This window comes from Pygocentrus nattereri, chromosome 3 (genome assembly GCF_015220715.1).
Source record: "Pygocentrus nattereri isolate fPygNat1 chromosome 3, fPygNat1.pri, whole genome shotgun sequence".
Classification (NCBI taxonomy): domain Eukaryota; kingdom Metazoa; phylum Chordata; class Actinopteri; order Characiformes; family Serrasalmidae; genus Pygocentrus; species Pygocentrus nattereri.
This window is the reverse complement of record NC_051213.1, coordinates 39888903-39911872: the sequence shown is the minus strand read 5'-3', so window position 1 is coordinate 39911872 and position 22970 is coordinate 39888903. Positions and strand designations below refer to the sequence as shown.

Sequence of the window (22970 nt, the reverse complement as noted above, 5' to 3'; positions counted from 1 at the left end):
TCCCAACATATTGTATTTATCAGGCCTGGGTTGCATTGGTTTTGTGTTTGCATTTGTATACAAGTTTGGGCATAAAGCTTTTACAAATTGTGTGTGTGTGTGTGTGTATATATATATATATATATATATATATATATATATATATATATATATATATATATATATATATACAAACCGGATTCCAAAAATGTTGGGACACTAAACAAATTGTGAATAAAAACTGAATGCAATGATGTGGAGATGGCAAATGTCAATATTTTATTCAGAAGAAAACACGAATCACAGATCAAAGGTTTAAACTGAGAGAATGTATCAATTTAAGGGAAAAATATGTTGTTTCAAAATTTCATGGCGTCAACAATTCCCAAAAAAGTTGGGACAAGGCCATTTTCACCACTGTGTGGCATCCACCCTTCTTCTTACAACACTCAACAGACATCTGGGGACAGAGGAGACCAGTTTCTCAAGTTTAGAAATAGGAATGCTCTCCCATTCAAGTCTAATACAGGCCTCTAACTGTTCAATCATCTTGGGCCTTCTTTGTCGCACCTTCCTCTTTATGATGCGCCAAATGTTCTCTATGGGTGAAAGATCTGGACTGCAGGCTGGCCATTTCAGTATCCGGATCCTTCTCCTACGTAGCCATGATGTTGTGATTGCTGCAGAATGTGGTCTGGCATTATCTTGTTGAAAAATGCAGGGTCTTCCCTGAAAGAGATGACATCTAGATGGGAGCATATGTTGTTCTAGAACCTGAACATAGTTCTCTGCATTAATGGTGCCTTTCCAGTCATGCAAGCTGCCCATGCCACAAGCATTCATGCAACCCCATACCATCAGTGATGCAGGATTCTGAACGGAGCGTTGATAACAACTTGGGTTATCCTTGTCCTCTCTGGTCCGGATGACATGGCGTCCCAGTGTTCCATAAAGAACTTCAAATCGTGACTCATCTGACCACAGAACAGTCTTCCATTTTGCCACACTCCATTTTAAATGACCTCTGGCCCAGTGCAAACGTCTGAGCTTGTGGAGCTTGCTTAGAAATGGCTTCCTCTTTGCACTGTAGAGTTTCAGCTGGCAATGGCGGATGGCACGGTGGATTGTGTTCACTGACAATGCTTTCTGGAAGTATTCCTGAGCCCATTCTGTTATTTCCTTGACAGTGGCATTCCTGTTTGAGGTGCAGTGACGTTTAAGGGCCCGGAGATCACGAGCATCCAGTAGAGTTTTACGGCCTTGACCCTTACGCACAGCGATTGTTCCAGATTCTCTGAATCTTTTGATGCACGGTTGATGATGATAACTTAAAAGTCTTTGCTATTTTATTGAGTGAAAAATAGTGAAATTTTGATTCAACATATTTTTCCTTTAAAATGTTACCTTTACTCAGATTAAACTTTTGATCTTTCATCTATGTTCTATTACGAATAAAATCTTGACATTTGCCATCTCCACATCATTGCATTCAGTTTTTATTCACAATTTGTTTAGTGTCCCAACTTTTTTTGAATCCGGTTTGTGTATGTATATATATATATATGTATATATATATATATATATATATATATATATATATATATATATATATATATATATATATATACATACACACTGCTCAAAAAAATAAAGGGAACACTCAAATAACACAACCTAGATCTGAATGAATGAAATATTCTCATTGAATACTTAAATTATTTAAAATTAAAGTGGAAAAACACACTACATGCTGATCCAACTTTGATGTAATGTCCTTAAAACAAGTCAAAATGAGGCTCAGTATTGTGTGTGGCCTCCACGTGCCTGTATGACCTCCCTACAACACCTGGGCATGCTCCTGATGAGGTGGCGGATGGTCTCCTGAGGGATCTCCTCCCAGACCTGGACTAAAGCATCCGCCAACTCCTGGACAGTCTGTGGTGCAACATGGCGTTGTCATGGCAGTCAGGCTACCTCTGGCGAGCACATGGAGGGCTGTGCGGCCCTCCAAAGAAATGCCACTCCCCACCATTACTGACCCACTGCCAAACCGGTTATGCTGAAGGATGTTGCAAGCAGCAGATCGCTCTCCACAGCGTCTCCAGACTCTGTCATGTCTGTCACATGTGCTCAGTGTGAACCTGCTTTCATCTGTGAAGAGCACAGGGCGCCTGTGGCGAATTTGCCAATCCTGGTGTTCTCTGGCAAATGCCAAGCGTCCTGCATGGTGTTGGGCTGTGAGCACAACCCCCATCTGTGGACGTCGGGCCCTCATACCATCCTCATGGAGTTGGTTTCTAACCGTTTGTGCAGACACATGCACATTTGTGGCCTGCTTGAGGTCATTTTGCAGGGCTCTGGCAGTGCTCCTCCTGTTACTCCTTGCATAAAGGCAGAGGTAGCGGTCCTGCGGTTGTGTTCCCTTTATTTTTTTGAGCAGTGTGTATATATATACAGTGGTGTGAAAAAGTGTTTGCCCCCTTCCTCATTTCCTGTTTTTTTGCATGTTTGTCACACTTAAGTGTTTCGGAACATTAAAAACCAATTTAAACAATAGTCAAGGACAACACAAGTAAACACAAAATGCAATTTGTAAATGAAGGTGTTTATTATTAAAGGAGAAAAAAAATCTAAACCATCATGGCCCTGTGTGAAAAAGTGATTGCCCCCTAAACCTAATAACTGGTTGGGCCACCCTTAGCAGCAACAACTGCAACCAAGCGTTTGCGATAACTTGCAATGAGTCTTTTACAGCGTTCTGGAGGAATTTTGGCCCACTCATCTTTGCAGAATTGTTCTAATTCAGTTACATATGAGGGTTTTCGAGCATGAACGGCCTTTTTAAGGTCATACCACAACATCTCAATAGGATTCAGGTCAGGACTTTGGCTAGGCCACTCCAAAGTCTTCATTTTGTTTTTCTTCAGCCATTCAGTGGTGGACTTGCTGGTGTGTTTAGGATCATTGTCCTGCTGCAGAACCCAAGTTCGTTTCAGCTTGAGTTCACGAACAGATGGTCGGACATTCTCCTTCAGGATCTTTTGGTAGACAGCAGAATTCATAGTTCCATTTATCACAGCAAGTCTTCCAGGTCCTGACGCAGCAAAACAGCCCTAAACCATCACACTACCACCACCATATTTTACTGTTGGTATAATGTTCTTTTTCTGAAATGCAGTGTTCCTTTTATGCCAGATGTAATGGGACACACACCTTCCAAAGAGTTCCACTTTTGTCTCATCGGTCCACAGAATGTTGTCCCAAAAGTGTTGGGGATCATCAAGATGTGTTTTGGAAAAATTGAGACGAGCTTTAATGTTCTTTTTGCTCAGCAGTGGTTTTCTTCTTGGAACTCTGCCATGCAGGCCATTTTTGCCCAGTCTTTTTCTGATGGTGGAGGCATGAACGCTGACCTTAACTGAGGCAAGTGAGGCCTGCAGTTCTTTGGACGTTGTTGTGGGGTCTTTTGTGACCTCTTGGATGAGTTGTCGCTGCGCTCTTGGGGTAATTTTGGGCGGCCGGCCACTCCTGGGAAGGTTCACCACTGTTCCATGTCTTCGCCATTTGTGGATAATGGCTCTCACTGTGGTTCGCTGGATTCCCAAATCTTTGGAAATGGCTTTATAACCCTTTCCAGACTGATAGATCTCAATTACTTTCTTTCTCAATTGTTCCTGAATTTCTTTGGATCTTGGCATGATGTGTAGCTTTTAAGGATCTTTTGGTGGACTTTACTGTGTCAGGCAGCTCCTATTTAAGTGATGTCTTGATTGAGAACAGGTGTGGCAATAATCAGGCCTGGGTGTGGCTAGAGAAATTGAACTCAGGTGTTAAAAACCACAGTTATAGTATGTTTTAACGATTGGGGCAATCACTTTTTCACACAGGGCCATGATGGTTTGGATTTTTTTTCTCCTTTAATAATAAACACTTTCATTTACAAATTGCATTTTGTGTTTACTTGTGTTGTCCTTGACTATTGTTTAAATTGGTTTTTAATGTTCCGAAACACTTAAGTGTGACAAACAGGAAATGAAAAAACAGGAAATGAGGAAGGGGGCAAACACTTTTTCACACCACTGTATACATATATATATATATATATATATATATATATATATATATATATATATATATATAGTCTTTAATATGTGTGACCTTATTTACATGTTGATCAACTTTTGAGTTCGTATGGTTTATGTTACAACTTTTTCTATGAATGTGTTGTAGGATAGAGCTACAACAGAAGCACTCCCCCAACACTCTGATCCTCTATCACTTTGTGGGCCGCCCTCTCTCCACCAGCGCAGAGCCCGTCCTCATCATCAAACGCCTCACTGTGAAGGTCTGACATTTACACATCACATTGCACTACAGTTGTAAAAACTTACTGATATTGTTTTATGGAAATAACACCATTCTATCTTAAACGGCTAGTCCCAGTTCCAAAATCTGATATGCCAAGCCACTTTTGAAGCTGTTGTAAAATACTCAATATGCACACACCTATGACCACCCATATCAACTGTTTCATTCTGTATTATTTATGCCATCATCTTTGACTGTTATGTTTGCATAGACTTTGCAATGTTGTATTAATCGGTGGGACCAGCCATCAGCATGTACATGAATTACATAACCCAAAATCAGTCATGTCCAATCTTATCTGTAAAAGGCTGGTGTGGATGCAGGTTTTAATTCCAAATGATGAGAAGCTCATCTGATTCTACTTTGTTAATGCTATGTCTTTGAACAATTGATCATGTGCGCTCCTACTTGGGTTGGGATAAAACCCTGCCCTTCACACTGGCTCTTCACTGTCGAGGTTTGCTAAAGACGTCCTTTTGAAGGTGTACTTTCCCAAATAGGGCCCTTCTCAAGAACATTTCTTTTACTAAGACTGCATGTCCCAGTCGCATCTATGCTCAATATGCCAGTTTGGAGAATGGAGCCTGTTAAAATGCTCTCCACAGTACATGTGTAAAATTTTCTGAGGATGCGGATGTTCATGCCAAAACCTCTTAGCCGCCTGAGGTAGAAGAGCCGCTGTTGTGCTTTCTTCCCCACCCATGTGGTGTGGTCGGTCCATGTCAGTTCTTCTGACATGTGATTCCTGAGAACTTGAACTTGAAGCTACTGACCCTCTCTACAGTGGTTCTGTTGATGGTGATGGGGGTGTGCACTTTCTCTTGCTTCCACTATGAGCTCCATGGTCTTGTTGACATTGAGAGAGGTTGTTCTGGCACCAGCATGTCAGGAAGCTGACCTCTCCTCTTTGTAGGCCTCAAATATAAGAGAGGGCTGAGTACACAGGCCTGAGGAGCTCCGGTGGCAGGTAGTGAGGAGCAGATAAAGTGTATAGTGGCAGGTAGTGAGGAGCAGATAAAGTCTGTGACCAGCTTTTTATTTACTCTGGCTGACTTTGGAACTGGCCCAATGGTGGCCAGTTTGAAGCATGCAGGAACAACTGAGAGGGAGAGAGAGAGGTTAAAAATGTCTGTAAACACTCTGCCAGCTAATGTGAACAAACTTTGAGAGCACGTGCAGGTATGCCATCTAGTCCAGGCACCTTGCAGATGTCAATGTGCTAGAAGGCCCTGCACGCATCAGCCACGGAGATGGAGGCCGGGGTCTGCATGGGCTTCTGCTTCTTCAACACAAGAAGTGGTTGTTTGCAGTTTCACAGCGGCGTCATTAATTTTCTTGCTTGTCTTCTTTGAAGGTGCTAAACTCCTTATTTATGTCTGACTGAAGCCCTGCCTGAAGTCTGTCAGGTCCTGCATCAAATCCACTCACAAAGATTGTTTTTCTGAATGAATTGTGATCATGCTTTCTTGCATTGTAGGCGGCATTTGGGTATTAGCATTCAACCTAGGCCCTTCGTATTCCATGCATTCCTCCTGCCCCTCATCTTTATCTTTTCGTTCTCTTCGTCAGATTTCCCTCTGACATTTTTTTTTGTTCCCCCCCTCCATATTTGGCTTCAACAACCAACAAACACAACAACCAAGAAACACAAAACCACCATCTGTTAAATGGATATATGAGTCAAGAGAGAGTTGTGAATAGAATGTATTATGTATATTATAATATGTATTATGCATTATAATAAACCGCAGCTCCCCAGTGCCAACAGCATTCATGCAGCTTCAGACCATGATGCTACCACCACCATGCTTGACTGTAGGCAAGAAACAGTTGTCTTGGTACTCCTCACCAGGGCGCTGGACACCATCTGAGCCAAACAAGTTTATCTTTGTCTCATCAGACCACAGGACATGGTTCCAGTAATCCATGTTCTTGGACTACTTGTCTTTAGCAGACTGTTTGTGGGCTGTCTTGTGTGTCAGCTTCAGAAGAGGCTTCCTTCTGGGACAACGGCCAGGTAGACGGAGTTGATGCATTGCAGTGTATGGTCTGAGCACTGACAGGCTGACCTCCCACTTCTTCAAGCTCTGTAGCAATACTGGCAGCACTTATGTGTGAATCTCCCTGTATAATATATATTGTACATGGTGGTTGCAGTTGAGCATATAATACAACAATGTTTAATGTTTAAATATTTACATTGTGTTATTCTGACTACCACTACTATAATAATGTCTTATAGGCAGGTGCTTATTAGATTTACATTGATATAATACAGTGAACACAATGGTGCACATTCACTTCACACACTTTGTATGTTGCAGTTTTATTGTGTCTATCCTTTAGTAAATGCTTAAATTTAAAGTCTATTTCTGAATATTATTGGAGTGGCTGTCACTAAATGTTACATTATAAGTTGAGTTATATATTTGTTATTTTGACTCAGTCAAACCCTGCCTTTTTTTTAAGGCGAACAAAACAAGATTTACTTTAATGGTACCAAACTCTGTATATCTTGTCAGGGATTCTAAACGTCTTTCAGACCTGCCAACCTTTACACATTTTGTATAGCAGGTAGGCATTTTGACATCAAAGTGCACTGATATGATTTGTCACTATAAACTACACTAAAAGCTGGTGATGCCTCTGAGTTCAGTTGTGCATGTGCCATACTCAAATCCAAAAGTGAGAGGCTGGAGTGGATGTTGAAGGTTGTGAATAGAGATAACGCAGACCTGCAAACCTTGGGAAATATTTAATGCTATTAACATTTGCCTACCCTTCTTGGATCGGGGCCTTGTTGTAGTGGAAGGGCTTGTGTAGTCCAGGACCTACCCCTGGAGCCAGGCCTGGGGCTAGTGTCCCTCGGCGAGCACCTGGTGGCTGGGCAGCCCACATTACCTGGCCAAGCTCAGCCTGATGAGGCAATGTGGGGAGACCAGGTGGGCCCACCACCTGCAAGTTCCAGCATGGGGGAGCGGTGTGGTGCCATATAGGCAGTGGGAGTTTGCAGGGGGACCCTTGGTGGCCTGCAGCAGAAACTGGCACTTGGTATGTGGAATGTAACCTCACTGGGGGGAAGGAGACGGAGCTTGTGTGCAGGGTTGAGAGGTACCAACTAGATATAGTTGGGCTCACTTCCACCCACAGTGTCGGCTCTGGAACCAAACTCCTGGATAGGGTTTGGTCCCTATCCTACTCAGGGGTTGCACAGGGTGAGGGACACTGAGCTGGTGTGGGGACACTCATGAGTCCCCAGCTGGTGGTGGCTATGCAGTTTGTCCTGGTGGACAAGACGGTCACCTCAATGCAGATTAAAATTGCAGAGAGGAAAAATCTGACTGTTGTATGTGCTTATGCACCAAACAACAGGTCGGAGGATTCGGCCTTCTTGAAGTGAGTGGGGAGGGGGGTTCTGGAAAGGGTCCCATCTACAGACTCCATAGTCTTACTGGAAGACTTCAGTGCTCATGTTGGCAATGACTGGGAGACCTGGAGAGGCGTGATTGGGAAGAGCAGCTTGCCCAATCTAAACCCGCATGGTGAATTGTTAATGGACTTGTGTTAGGCATGGATTGTCCATAAAGAACACCAAGTTCGAGCACAAGGATGTTCAAGTGTACATGGTACCAGAGCTCCTTGGGTCAGGGGTCAATGATCGACTTTGTTGTCGTTTCATCTGACTTTGGACCATATGTTCTGGACACTTGGGTGAAGAGAGGTGCTGAGCTGTCAACTGATCCCTATCTTGTGATTAATTGGATCAGATGGCTGAGAAGACAGATGGTCAGACCCGGTAGGCCCAAGTGAATAGTGAGGGTGTGCTGGGACGACTGTCGGAGGCCCCTGTTCAGAGTGATTTTAACTCCCACCTCTGGGAGAGCTTTTCTCATGTCCTGGGGAAGTAGGGGACATGAAGTCTAAATGGACCCTGTTCAAAAACTCCATTATGGAAGCTGCTGGGCGTAGCTGTGGCCAAAACTTTTCGGAGCCTCTCAGGGCGGTAACCCAAGAGCCCCGTGGTGGACACCACTGGTGAGGGATGTCATCAAGCTGAACATCAGGGCCGAAGCCTTCTGGCATGTCTAGCTCCATTTCCCTTGTGGAGGTCACTGAGGTAGCTGGCAAGCTCTTCAGTGGAAAGGCATCAGGGTTGGATGAGATTCGTCCGGAGATGCTTAAGGCTCTGGATATTGTGGGGCTGTCATGGCTGATGCCTCTGCAGTATTGCATGGACCTCAGGAACAGTACTCTCTGACTGGCAGACTGGGGTGGTAGTCCCTATTTTTTAAGAAAAGGGACCGGCGGGTGTGTGCTAACTATCAGGGTATCACACTGCTCAGCCTCCCAGGGAAAGTGTATGCCAAGGTGCTGGAAAGGAGACTTTGACCGATAGTTGAACCTCAGATTGAGGAGGAACAATGCAGATTCCGTCCCAGTCGTGGAACAATGGACCAGCTTTTTACCCTTTCATGGATTGTTGAGGGGGCATGGGAATTTGCCAACCCAGTCTACATGTGTTTTGTGGATTTGGAGAAGGCTTACAACCGAGATAACTTGTGGGAGGTCCTCCGGCAGTATGGGGTGCCAGGGCTACTACTCCAGGCCATTCAATCTCTTTACTCCCAGCATAAGGGCAGTGTTCATATACTTGGCATTAAGTCGGGCCCTTTCAGTGTTAACGTTGGACCTGCCAGGGTTGTGCCCTGTCTCCACTCCTGTTCGTGATATTCATGGACAGGGTGTCAAGGCATAGCCGGAGTCAGGAGAGGATTATGTGTGGAGGCTGGAGGGTGGCGTCTCTATTATTTGCAGACGATATTGTTCTTTTGGCTGGATCACATGAATGGCTCCAGCGCTCACTGGAGCGATTTGCAGCTGAGTGTGAAGTGGTTGGTATGCGGATCAGCACCTCCAAGTCTGAGTCTATGATCTTAGCCCGGAAAAGGATGGCATGCCCACTCCAGGTAAGGGTAAAGGACTTGGCCCAGGTAGAGGAGTTTAAGTATCTCAGGGTCTTGTTCATGAGTGATGGAAAGAGGGATTGTGAGATCGGCCACAGGCTGGGACAGGCAGCAGCAGCAATGCGGTCACTGTACCAGACTGTAGTGGTGAAGAGGGAGCTGAGCCATAAGGCGAAGGGCAGGGGTCTCAAACTGAATTTACCCGGGGGCCGCTGGAGGTAGAGTCTGGGTGAGGCTGGGCCGCATCAGGTTTTCCACAAGAAAATCTCTTACAAAAACATTCCAATGTTATCAAATGTCTTTATTTTTATTTTTTAACACAAAATAAGATGAAAAAATAAATAAATTAACAATTCATAAAAAAAATAATAAAATCAATCAGTAATAAATAAATAAAATAAAAATAATAATGATACTACTACTACTACTACTACTACTACTAATAATAATAATACAGCAGATATAGAACACTGAAGAAACCACATATAGTTGCTGACTAGAGAAATGTAATTATTATTATTCAGATTCAAATGTCTGTATTAACAGTTCTTTTTTTAAAAAAAATTGTTAAATTTGTGAAAAACACCACAGTTTAAGTTAGAACGTGAACTTAAAAAACAAAAAATATAGTTTTTAAATAAAATACAATTTTAAAAATACAATTTTAATTCATGATATAGATCCTATTTTGAGGAACTCGGAACACCGAGACGGTGCTTCTCTATTCCGGCGGATCGGAGGGAGAGAGAAGCCCTGGGTCGGGAAGGAGCCGCCGCCCGTCTCTCTCTCCTCACTTCACGTTGTTTACATCAATAGAGGGAAAATTGAATTCGGGCCGAAAGTTTTATTTGAGAGAGAGAGAGAGAGAGCGCGCTGGTAGAGAGACATAGAGTAACAACAGAGAGAGAGAGCGCCGGCCTCGATAAAGCTGTTATTAATCAGAGAAATAAAAAGTTTCCTGGTTGTTTCACAGTGGTTACATTCAGCAGGTACAGACACGCCCACAGCAACACACCTCAGCGGTTTCCCTGTTCCTGTCTGAATACACGCACGCAGCGCTGTCCATGGAGCTGAGACGCTGACCCGGCTATACAAGCGCTGATGCACAGATCATAGGAGGATAAAAATAATTCAGCAGAGGGTGGGACATGTAAACCAGAGGGGGGGAAAGTCCCCACCATCCCCACCGGCAAATCGCACCCTGAATATATCCCACCGTGATTGATAGGTTCGTTCAGCTCCGCACACAACACTGAAAAGTGCCAATCATATCAAACTCGCGGGCCGCGCTAACATTAAACTTTCATATTACGGCGGGGCCACAAACTATCGTCCCGAGGGCCGCAGTTGGCCCGCGGGCCGCGAGCTTGAGACCCCTGGCGAAGGAGGAGCTCGGAGTAGAGCCGCTACTACTCTACATTGAGAGGAGCTGAAGTGGTCTGGGCATCTGATCCGGATGCCCCCTGGACGTCCCTCGGTGGGGGAGTACCAGGCACGGCCTACCAGGATAAGACCCCTTGGTTGTCCTAGGACCCGCTGGAGTGATTACATCTCCAAGTTGGCCTGGAAGTGGCATGGGGTCCCTGGGATTGAGCTGGAGGTTGCGTGGGACAGGGTGATCTGCTCTCCCAACTGTTACCGCGACCCTATCTGGATTAAGCGGTTAACGACAATGATGATGATGATGAAGAACATTAGCCTAACATTATGCAATTTGCAAGCTAGCTTGCTTGTTCACTAGGCATCCAAGTTGGCAAAGTAATGCTTTATATAAGTTATATAGTTCATTTGCCACAGATTCTCAAACGTGAGTTTAAGAATCACAATACTGTATTTAGAGTCCGAGCACCATTGGTGCGCTGAACACTCTTGGAATTGCTTGGATTCTTCTTCTTTTTCTTCCTTATCTTCTTATTCATCTTATTTGTCTCCTGAACTATAAGACATAGCATAATTCTTTCATCATCTGAATTTTTGTATCATTATTATAATATGTAAAAAATAATTTTTTATACTGGTCTGAGATTTTTCAAAACATCTAAGCAATATTGGTTTCAAAATGTTCATGAGAGTCTCCTGGTCAAGACTCATTAAGAAATTTGTAAGCGGTATGGCTGCCACATGAGTTAAGCCCTTGTGGGTGGAGCTGAATTTGCTTAAATATCTACAGATCGGGATCCCTCTGATAATTTCTCAGAACAGGCCTATACCTCATATGATTTTGCAGAAGTCCACAAAATCTGTTTCTGAACAACTGCTTGGCCAGTTGAGCTGAAACTTTGTATGCTGTAACAATGGTCCGCTTCATAGGTGAACTGTTAAGTACAGCTCAATTCTTGGATGGGTATAGCCACCATCGGCCAATAAGTTTTCAAGTTGTTTGGAGGGCTTAGCATTGGCCACTGATCACAAAATATTATGATGTGTCCACATAAGCAAACTCTAGTCTTACTCTAATTATAGTCAAATTTGGAAATGTTGTACAAAACAATTGCCTGAGGAAGCACGCAGCATGTTGATGAAATGTGTCTCCATGGGCCACAGCAATGCTTCTAATACAAATTTACTTAAATGTCCTTATTTCTTTCTTTGAAGTAAAGATAATGGTTTCAAACTTCACTCATCAGTATCATATGAAATATTGCAACTACTATATATATATGCATGTTCCCAAATTGCACAAGAAGTATGGATGCTTGACTTAAATCTTGGCCACAGAATCAAGAATGGCAATATATTGTCTAGCCATCAGAGGTAAAGTCAGCATCAAGTGCAAATTACAGCTTTAAACATGCATACATTCACAGGCTTTGCAATATTTGCAATATTCAGAATTTCTTTCACCAAGCCTGACAATTTTGCAAATAAAAGTAGTTATTCTGCAGTTGTTTAAAATATAAGTGGTGATGTTTTTTTTTTTTTTTACTACTCCTTGAGTTTTTGTTGAATCAGTTTAAAATTGCTCTGAGAACAGTCTGTTAACCAGAGTGTGGCAACAATGTTTGAACAAATTGATATGACCTGGCTTATTCTGACTTAAAGAGCTACAAATACATAAGCAGTTATCTGATTTTAACAGAATTTGAAACATTTTTTACAGAATGACAAACAGAGTGCGTATTCATTTTCTGTTATACTACTCAATAATCACAATAATTGAAAGTTAGGAACTTGTTAAAGTGGTGCTTTGTTTTTATTGCTTCCTACCAATAAATTGTCTGAAAAAATGCAGTGTTGCCATGGGTCAGTTGTGGCTCACCATGAAAACATCTCTCTTCTAATTTGAGAGTGTGTACCTTACAGTTACAGTTAATAAGCATTACAGATGAGGATGACACTGACTGGTCGAGTTGTAGAGTTTGTGATATGGTGGTGAGTGGGGAAGTGACCATGTGCTAAACAAAGTGTTTTGGTTTTTGTTTGATTTTCCCAAGGTTGGCAGGTCTATAGATAAAATAAGAAACCATCTAGCTATGAAATTTATGTAGGTAAATACAAACCCTGTTCCTTAAACAGTACACAGAAAGATGTGTTTTTGTGTCCTTCTAGTCATTATCTTCTTGAACATTAGCTTATATTCATAGGTGTCAAGATCTGCCAATAGTAAACATGACATTCACAGTCTTAAAACTGTAGAACAATTTTCCCATGAAAATTAGCCAGCTTTGATTTTCTTTGCTTCAATGTATTTCTTCATTAATTATACTAATTACTTCACACACACACACGCGCGCACACACACACACACACACACACACACACACAGACACACACAGACACACACACATTTTCTAAGCCCCTTATCCCCCTGAGTCACAGTGGGAGCTGGAGCCTATCCTAACACACATTGGGTGGCAGGATACACCCTGAACAGGTCGCCAGTCCATCATAAGGCAGACATATAGACATATAGATTCAGAAACACTCACACCTAGGGGCAATTTAGCGTCTCCAGTCAACCTGACTTCATGTCTTTGGACTGTTGGAGGACACCCATGCAGACACCGGGAGAACAACTCCACGCAGAAAGGATCCTGGTTATTACGCCATAGAGAATCAGAAATGTATTTTAAATTGAACAACTCAAACTAACACCTCACATTTCTGTGATTAACTGACAAAGGTCTCTGATCTGTAAGTTGACATTGAGGAGTAAATGTATTTTTGCAAATGCATTTTTAAGTAAGTGATTGTCCAGACATTGTAGCTTTACTGTTTTTTTTTTTTGGTTTTGTTTTGTTTTTTTTTTTCATTCAGACCAAACAATGTTCTAAATAATATAGCGGTAACTGTGTTCAAGGGAGGCCTTCATGTCTCAAAAGGCTTGTTATTCATTTGCGGTCATATCTGTTTTAAGCAATAGAGCTTCACAGTCCACCACAGTCTGTTCAATTGACTGTTAGGCTATTATGCCTAAATAAATAGAAAGTGAAAGATCTGAGCATGTCAGAGTTTGCAAGTTCATGAGAAAAGCTATATTTAACTAGAATCATAGTCTTATACAGCTGAAATCCTCCAAAACAGTTATTTACATGGATAAATAATTTGGGAAGATGCCCATGTTAACTGAAGTAGCTACTAGTAGAATCTATCTATCTATCTACATCATTAAAAAATTACTTAAGTAAACAGGAAAAATATACTCTAGTACAGCACACAAGAATAAAGAGTAAATATAATTTAATTACTTTCTACTTCCGGTAGCTCTTGCAGCATTTCTGGTCCATCTCTGGACTGTCTATGGACCCTTGCAAGATCCTAGAGGAGTTCCCACGCTGGCTGGAGAGACTGTCTGCCCGTCACCATGGCAACATCATCATTGTCATTGACTCCATTGACCAAATACAGGTTAGTTACTCTTAAAATTGTTTTAAATGAACAGAGATTATTTTTCTCATTATAATTAGCAAGTACGTGCTTGTTTTTTTTTTTTTTGTTGAAGTTTAAAGGATAATGTTAAGCCATTGTTATGTTTAGGCCATTAACCCTTTAACATCAAAGCATCTTTTGCTGCCTTTAATCTACTGTTCTACTTTAATAATGTGGTACCATTCATTTTTTATATATAAAATCACTGAGCTCTTTATTAGGAACGCAGTATTAATAATGGGAAGGGCCTCCCTTTGGTCTCACAACAGCCTCGATTCATAGTGGTGTGAAAGTTGGAAACATTCCTTTGAGATTCTGGGTCATGTTGACGTGATTACATCATGCAATTCCTATTGCAGGTGTTCTCAACCTATATGCTGCAGACCAACAGTGGGCCGTGAAGCACCTTGTAGACCTTATAAACAAAGCCTTCCCTAAAACATTTTCTGGATGGCAACACATTGTCAAAATCTGTATATATTATTCAGCATTAATAGTGCCTTAACAGATGTGCACGTCACCCATACCAGGTGCTTTAATGCTCCCCTGTACCATTATGAATACTGACTTTAGTACTGTGCTCTGATAACAAACTGAGAGGTCTTTTGCCCAGAGGATGCAGTGTCCATGATTTTCAAATGAATTTCAAATTTTGCTTTGTCAGACCACAGAAAACTTTTCCAGTTCACCTCAGTGCTTTTTAAGTGAGCTCAGGCCCAGAGAAGGTGGCAGCATTTCTGGATCCTGTTTACGTGTGGTTTCTTCTTTGCATTTTAGAGTTTTAACGTGCATTTGTTGATGCAGGAACAAACAATTTTCATAGATAGTGCTTTTTTAGAAGTGTTCCTGAGCCCAGGCAGTGATTTCCTCTACAGCACCATATCTGTCTTTAATGTAGTGCCACCTGAGGGCCCGAAGATCATAGCCAGCAAATATTGGTTTTTGGCCTTGTCCCTTGCATACAGAGATTTCTCCAGATTCTCTGAATCTTTAATGATATTATTTACAGTAGATGTTATTTTTGCTATTTTACTCTTTTTTACTCTGTCTTTGACAAAGTGGTGAACCCCTCCCCATCTATACTTCTGAAAGACTCAGCCTCTCTGGGATGCTGTTTTTGAACCAAATCATGTTATCAATCTGTTGTCAACCTCCAGTTGTTGTTTTTTTTTTTTTTTACCAATTTTAGCAATTACACAACTTTACCAGCCTTTTGTTGCCCCTGTCCCAACTTTTTAAAAATGTATTGTTGGCATGAAATTCAAAATGGGCATATATTTTCCAAAAAACTATATAATTTCTGAGTTTTAACATTTGATATGTTGTCTTTGTAATGTTTTCACTGAAATGTAGGGTTTGCACATCACTGCATTTTTTATGTACATTTTGCACAGCATCCCAACTTTTTTTGGAAATGGAGTTGTACTTAATTACTTTTTTTGCAGAAATGTGAAAGGTGTACTCACTTTTGTGAGATATTATATATCTAAAAAAATAAAAAATCAAAAAAATCAAAAATTGTTTCCCAGAATGCAGAGCGGCATATGAAGTGGCTGATTGATCCTCTTCCAGCTAATGTCAGAGTACTGGTGTCTGTCAATGTGGAGACATGCCCACAGGCTTGGAGGTAATGCACATTCAAAAATTGCACCCTGCAGACGTTCCAAAGACAGTGGGCTAGATTTATTAAAGGAGTGTGTAGGATTTAGTAGCCTCTAGCAGGGAGGTTGCAGGTTGCATCCAACCAAATACACCACTCTTACCACTCCCTTTCCAAGTGTGTAGTAGAACTCATGGTTACCATCAGATTTCTTGTTATTGCCTGTTCTGATTTTGTTTTTTTTTTCTACATGTTTTCACTTCTTTGATGGCAAGGATTCACCGCCCCTTGTTTTTCTTGTGCTAAGTAATAAGCATGATCCTCAATCTGTCAAAATTGGTGCTAAAGTGCCACCAAATTTAAGATTCTGCTTCAAAGTGAAAATGAGTCAGTGTTTGGTTTATCTGTTCTGGACTACTGTGTAGATATGAAGGGCTCATTCTATAACACTGAAAACCCAATGATTAGTAGTTACAGGTGATTATACACTAATGATAACATGGTTTAGTATACTACATTACAGTTCTTCTAATAGCTAGTAAAGGACTTTACCCACCAAGTGCAATTTATTTGTGTGATCTTTAAGGCCAACAGTAAGTTAATTGGCGTGCATAACTGAAGATATCTTGCATACCAAATGGGTTTTTTGATGCAGAAAATACAACATTGTTATTTGCCTGCTATTTAATTTTTGAGAACTTTTACCAGCAACATGCATCGTTGGACCAGTCACGTTTCGGTCTATGACAAGGCAGCAACCAAAATAATGGATCAGCTGGAATTTTTAGCTGAAGTCAAAAGGATTAGAATGTGCAAAAAAGACATTTTGCCCATGTGTTTTGTGCTTTGACATGTGTGGAGCTGCACACTGAGTTAACGAGATCCCAGCTGGGTGCAAAAGAGCTCCTGAATGAAACGGAGAAATTAAAAGTTCAAGCTCCTGAATGAAATGGAGAAACTCTTTCTTCTGCATTCCAAAACGGGCAGTGCTGCAGTTTTGTGAGAAGCAGAAGACATCTTTTTGATGTTTTTTCATGTTCTTCATAGTTTTTTTTTTTTTTTTTTTGCCTTGTCAATGTAGAGTTTACTGGTTTGTGAGCACCGAAACGTGTAAATACTTTAAGAGGAAAAGCACAGAAAATGATTTAAAACAAGACTTAAAGAATTTTAAATAAGGCCATTCTTTCCTTCTTTCTCTAGGCTGTGGCCCACATTGCATTTGGACCCACTCAACCCCAGAGAAGTGAGAAGTGTCATTAACACTGCATGTGTGAACACTGATACCAAGCTCACAAAAGACCAGGTGTGTGTGTGTGTGTATGTTTTACCAGAGTTAATTTGTGTTGCAGCGATGGTACATCCAAAAATCTTCTTCTAAATCCAATTTAATTGAATATTAATTTTTTTAATGTGAGAGCTAAATAAGACAATTTTTCAGGACTTCTTTTAGCCATCATGATTAAGAGCTTTATGTTAAAGCTTCATGTAAAAAAAATTAAACCAATTTATTTGGTTTTTGGTACAGTGCAGCATACAGTTGTGTGCAGAAGTTTAAAAACAACATCAAATGACGTTTTGTTGAATTGTGAAAATAAGTTAACACATCCTCTACAAGGAACACCCAGACATTTCTCTGCAGATTTTAGTTCAAATTGTATGTTTATTTGCTATTGTTTAACATATTGTAATATATAATAATATAATATTATAATAATAATAATAATAATAATAATAATAATGATGATGATAATAATTGATTAAACAAGCAACATTTTATGTTTTATTTTTTCCAGTATGCTAAATTCAGCAAATAAACAGTAATTGTGCATTAAAATGTACACAAGTGTATTCATTGTAAAGGATATGTCATTGTAGAGGATATTTCTTTTTACAACCTCAATTCATAAAAAAGTTGGGACACTGTGTAAATGTAAATAAATACAAATAAAAATGTAAATAAGAATGCAATGGTCTCATAGACCAACATTTTATTCACAATAGAGCATAAAACACATGTTGAAAATGAAACATCTTAACATTTTATAAAAAAAACTTCATTTGGAACTTGATGGCAACAATGCATCTCAAAAACGTTTGGGCAGGGCCATGTCTACCATTGTGTAGCATCCCCTCTTTTTTAAAAACAGTCTGTAAACGTCTGGGAAGTGTTACACAGCATCCCAACTTATTTGGAATGGGGGTTGTACTTGAAAAACACATGCAATTTGACCAGGGGTGCAGAGTGTAAGGATAATTTAAGTACATCTTGCACATGTGGTTTCCACTTCTAGTTAGCCTTGTAGCTCCAGGGCAAAACTAAAGAAACAAACTTCTGAAACATTCAAAGTTCAGAAATTGACTGAACCATTACCTTAGTGTTGTACTTTCAGGTGTGTAAATGTTACTGTGAAACATGCACCACTCTGATACAGGAGAAGAAGCTGGAAAGACACTGTCGCTCTGCTTCCACCTGCAATGCACTCTACGTCTCACTGCTGGCCAGACTCCTCACACAGTAAGTCCAATACAGAGTTTATATGTATATGTTCTTAACTCATTTAGCCTTGATTTGTTGTGCCATGTGTTGGATAAAATAATCTTAAAAGGTGGGGAATGCATCTCTATAAGGGTAGTTCATTCATAGCATTACTTTGTTGTCTGCATAATTAAGACCTCTTTACTTGATTTGTTATGCAAGTTGGTCATTCAAACTGTTCAACTGTGTATTCTATTTACATACTAAAACATGTCTAAAAAATCTAAAACAACAAAATAAAAAACCCATCTGAAGTAAACAATGCAGTCTTCATCTAGATCTAGTCTTTCTTAGCTCTAGATCCTCCTTGTCATTGGAGAAGACCCTACATCACTGTCTGTCATGCCAGGATACAGTTGCTTTATACAGACTCTGCTTCAAGGTAGCACTAGATGCACTTAACACAGACAGAGAAAGGAACGCCATGAAAGAGGTGAGCTTATCTAAACAGCAGTAATATATGCTGGTGTGCAGTCACTTTGCTTTACATTTAAGCATATGTCATATAGGGTATGTTTTATTTACATTGGATATGTTACAGTTTCTTTTATTATTAATAAAATATGTGTATGTGTAGTTCCTCTGCAGGTATTGTGCTTGGTATGTGCTGGTTAATGGCATTAATATAAATATCAAATAGACATGCTTATGATTGTGATTTCTGACATTTGCCCTCACCAAAGCTAATAGAAATGCATTTAATTTGAGGGTAATACTTTACCAGCCTAAAAGGGGTCTGATTTTATGTGCACTCTGTTATGAACAAATGCTCATTCATATACTAATACATTCAGATTAAAGACCTTCGCTTTATACAGCTGATACAGTAAATAACTACCTTTCTAACATGCAATACATAGCTTACTTTGTGCAATAGAAACTCATATACTGCACTGTCACTCAAACAGCCAGTGTTTTATAAAAAGAATCATATAATACATTCATATCATGAATAAATTAACATTAAAATCAACATAATCAAAAAGAAAGATTTAAGCAAAAAATTAAGAATTCATTAAGAAGAGAAACAAGAAAATTAATAAAACCAAGATAGTAGTAGTGAAATTTTACCATAAAAGGATAAGTAAGGCAAACTAAAATTTAAAGAAATTTAATAAAAGGATTATAAAGAATTGAAGGGTTGTGAAAAGTAAAATAATGTATAATAAATAGTAATGGAATTAAAATGAAATAACAAATAATATTTTAATCTGTCAAATAAAAACACAAAATCTAAATATATTGTGCAGTGTCAGAAACCACAAAAAAATGTTTGTCTACTTTCTACACTAGTCGTTTATTTTGTTCTGTGCTGTAGTTTGTTTTATTATTCATAAAATGTATTTGTAATCCTTTGTTTGCAGTTATTGTGCCTGGTTTGTGCCAGTCATAATGGCATTAGCGAATCAGAAGTATTGGAGATATTTTCAGAGCTGAGTTTCCCTGCCCTCTCCTCTCTGCTCCACAGTCTGCGCAGGCTACTCATTGTCACCTTCGGCTGCGGACTCATACGTTTCCAGCATCTTCAGGTCTTGTGCTTTTCTGCACCTATGTGTGTGAAACAAGAGAAGACAAACAAACAATTAATTGATCAATGCAATTGGTTAAAAAAAATAACTCACTCTTGCCACACTGCATACGTTGTTGGGGAATGGTTTGAGAAACAACACAAAACATTCAAATCTAATCCACAGTGGATCTCTCTTTTGACACGCATCATATCCTATTTTTGGTATTTTTCAGTTTTTGACATAATTTAAAAGTGTCTGTTGCCCTTTACATTGTGTGTACATTTAATAAAGATTGGACCTAGACAAATGTCCCAAATTGATTCTTGGTTCTACTGACATTAAAAGTGAAATAGGTTTATTCCTTTTCTTGTAAAGTTATCATTTTTGAGAAACAAGATTTTCTTTTGACAGCACCAATACATATATATTTATGGGTACCCACTTTTATTGTCCTTTCCTGTCAAAAAAATTGTGATATCTCAACAGTAGACAGAATTAGAGTATTGAGACTGTTGGTATCTCTTTGTATTAGAGCTTTAATATGAGGAGATAATGTCAGTTTTAATCATCCAGAGCTTTCCAAATCTTCTCCTGCTGCTTTGGAATGTAAGCTAACATGCTCTTCACTTCATTGGTTTCTGGGTACAAATGACAGCGTACAGACTACAGATCTTATTAAAATTGTAATTTTTAAGAAGAATTGTATAAAAATTTTAATAAAACTATATATACTGCTAAATTTAACACATAATTAAGTATAAAGTGTTTTTTGAACAGTTTAAAAAGGTCACACCCTATATCACTAACGACTAAATCAAAAAACTGTTTTTAGTTTTGGTAATGATACCTTAAAGAGATAGATGGAATGAATGCAATTATTTGAGCAAAATGATATCTGAAGTCATCTTGTTGAAATCATTAGGCTAATATTGAGCCCAGCATTGAAAAGTGAATATCCATCAACTTGGCACTGATGTAACACTGAAAAAACTTGCATTGGTAATTGGTAAACCAGTGAGTCATCATTATCTTAAACCACTTGATCCAGCTAGGGTAGACAGTAGACAGAGAAACCTAGATGACCCTGTCCCCACAACTTCCTTCAGCTCATTCTGGGGTGTGCTGAGCCACTTCTAGGTCTTGAAGATATAATCCTCCAGCAGGACCTAAGACATCCCCGGGGTCTTGTCCCATTAGGCTGTGCCTGGGAAACCTCCAAAGGGAGCCAGCCAGGAGGAATCCTAATCAGATGCCCAAACCACCTCACTTGACTCCTCAATGTAGAGGAGTATTGTCTTTACTTATAACTCCTCCCAGATGACCAAGCTCCTCATCCTATCAAGTAGAGTGTAGCCTGCCACCTTGCAAAAAAAGCTCATTTCCGCCGCTTATGTCTACGATCTCATTCTTTTGGTCATTACCCACAGCTCATGACCATAGTTAAGGGTTGGGATGTAGACTGACCAGTAAACAGAGTGCTTTGCCTTATGGCTCAGCTTTCTCTGTGCCGCTACAGGCAAGTACAGTGACCGTATTATTGCTGCTGCCTGTGCCAGCCCACGCTCTCTGGTCCCCTAAAAGATGGCACTTCTTGGTGAATCTCATCCACCCCCGGTGCCTTGCCAACTACCTCAGTGTTCTTCAATAGGAAATGGAGTCAGAGTTTCTCTACCCCCACTAAGTACATCTTGAGCAAAGCCACTCTGACCTCTTCTGAGTGGCTGGACAATTGTCCAGAACCTCCCTGAAACCAACCGAAAGTCTTTATCCATGGCCTCTAAAAACTCCTCCCATGTTCTGGATTTTGCTTTAGCCACTGCCGCTGCTGCCTTTTTTGCCCATCAGTACCTGTTGGTCGGGACTTCTCTGGGCCAACTAGTCCCTAAAGACCTCTTCTTCAGCTTGATGGCCTCTCTCACCTCTGGTGTCCACCAGTGGGTTCTTGGGGTTGCCATCCTCACAGGCTCCAACCAGCTTTTGGCCACAACTATGCCTGGCTGCTTCCACAATGAAGGTTTTGCACACCCTCACTTATCGCTTGGATCTACTAAGTTTGGCCACTAGTCTTCCCTTCAATCTGAACTAACCTATCACCAGATGGTGATTGGTTGACCGCTCAGCACATTTCTACATATCACTTTCCAGAAAGCTGAATACTCTGAACTGTTGTTTGATGACTAAGCACACACAACAGTCAGAATTTTCCTCCTTGGAATTTTAATTCACATTAAGGCGACCCTCTTGTCTACCAAGACAAACTTTAATTGTATACTGGCCAGTCAGCCAGCTGGGGGGCTTATGAGTATTCCCACACCCACCCGGTGCCTCTTACCCCATGCAACTCCTAAGTAGAAGAGGGACCAAACCCTAACAAGGAGTTTGGTTTAGAGCCAACACTGGTTCCTCTCAAGGTTTCATCCTCTTGGTCTTGGTCTTTTTTCTTGCCACTGTCGCCATTGGCTTGCTCATGGGGTCTTGGACCCAGATTTTTCTGTAAAGCTGCTTTGTGACAGCACCTGTTGTAAAAAGCGCTATATCAGTAAACTTTGGCTTGACTTGATTGTGAGAGGAGGTGAGCCCAAATGTACAGATGAGGCATAACATTATGACCACCTGGTTGTTTCTCTGCCCATTGTTCATTTTATCAGCTCCATTTTCTATATAGGTGCACTTTGTAATTTTACAGTTACAGACTGTAGTCTGTTTCTCTGCATACTTTGTTAGCCCCCTTTTACCCTGTTCAGTGGTCTGGACCCCCATGGACTCTCACAGAGCAGGTACTCTTGGTGGATCATTCTTGGCACTGTGGTAAAACTGATGTGGTGGTGATGTGTTAGTGTGTATTGTGCTAGTAGATGCTTTGTCCCACAAACAGAAACTCCAGTAAACCCCCGAGCTACAGTTTAAAAACCACTCTCAGCCAGTATCTTAGTACTCTCAAACCTCTCAGGCAGACATCAAAGCAAACACACAAACAATTCAAAACTAACAGAAAACTGATGTAAATCGGCAGCCATATTGCGCCAGCGTACTTACAGTGGTACACACGCATCAGCACAACACACACTAACACACCACCAACACATCAGTGTTACTGCAGTGCTAAGAATGATCCACAACCCAAGTAGTACCTGTGAGGGTCC

At 40.5% G+C, this 22970-nt stretch overlaps 1 protein-coding gene across 4 annotated transcripts in view; it reads left to right on the top strand.

The window, feature by feature from the left end:
* The window catches only part of nphp3 (nephronophthisis 3), an 86552-nt gene that overhangs the window by 40767 nt on the left and 22815 nt on the right, over positions 1-22970 (top strand). For all 4 annotated transcript variants that reach the window (XM_037537027.1, XM_037537025.1, XM_037537026.1 and 1 more), the window contains 7 exons: positions 4210-4324; positions 14016-14159; positions 15710-15807; positions 16981-17083; positions 18213-18295; positions 18611-18749; positions 19681-19845. In XM_037537027.1, the coding sequence (XP_037392924.1) occupies positions 4210-4324; positions 14016-14159; positions 15710-15807; positions 16981-17083; positions 18213-18295; positions 18611-18749; positions 19681-19845 (847 nt within the window). The remainder of the gene's footprint in view (positions 1-4209; positions 4325-14015; positions 14160-15709; positions 15808-16980; positions 17084-18212; positions 18296-18610; positions 18750-19680; positions 19846-22970) is intronic.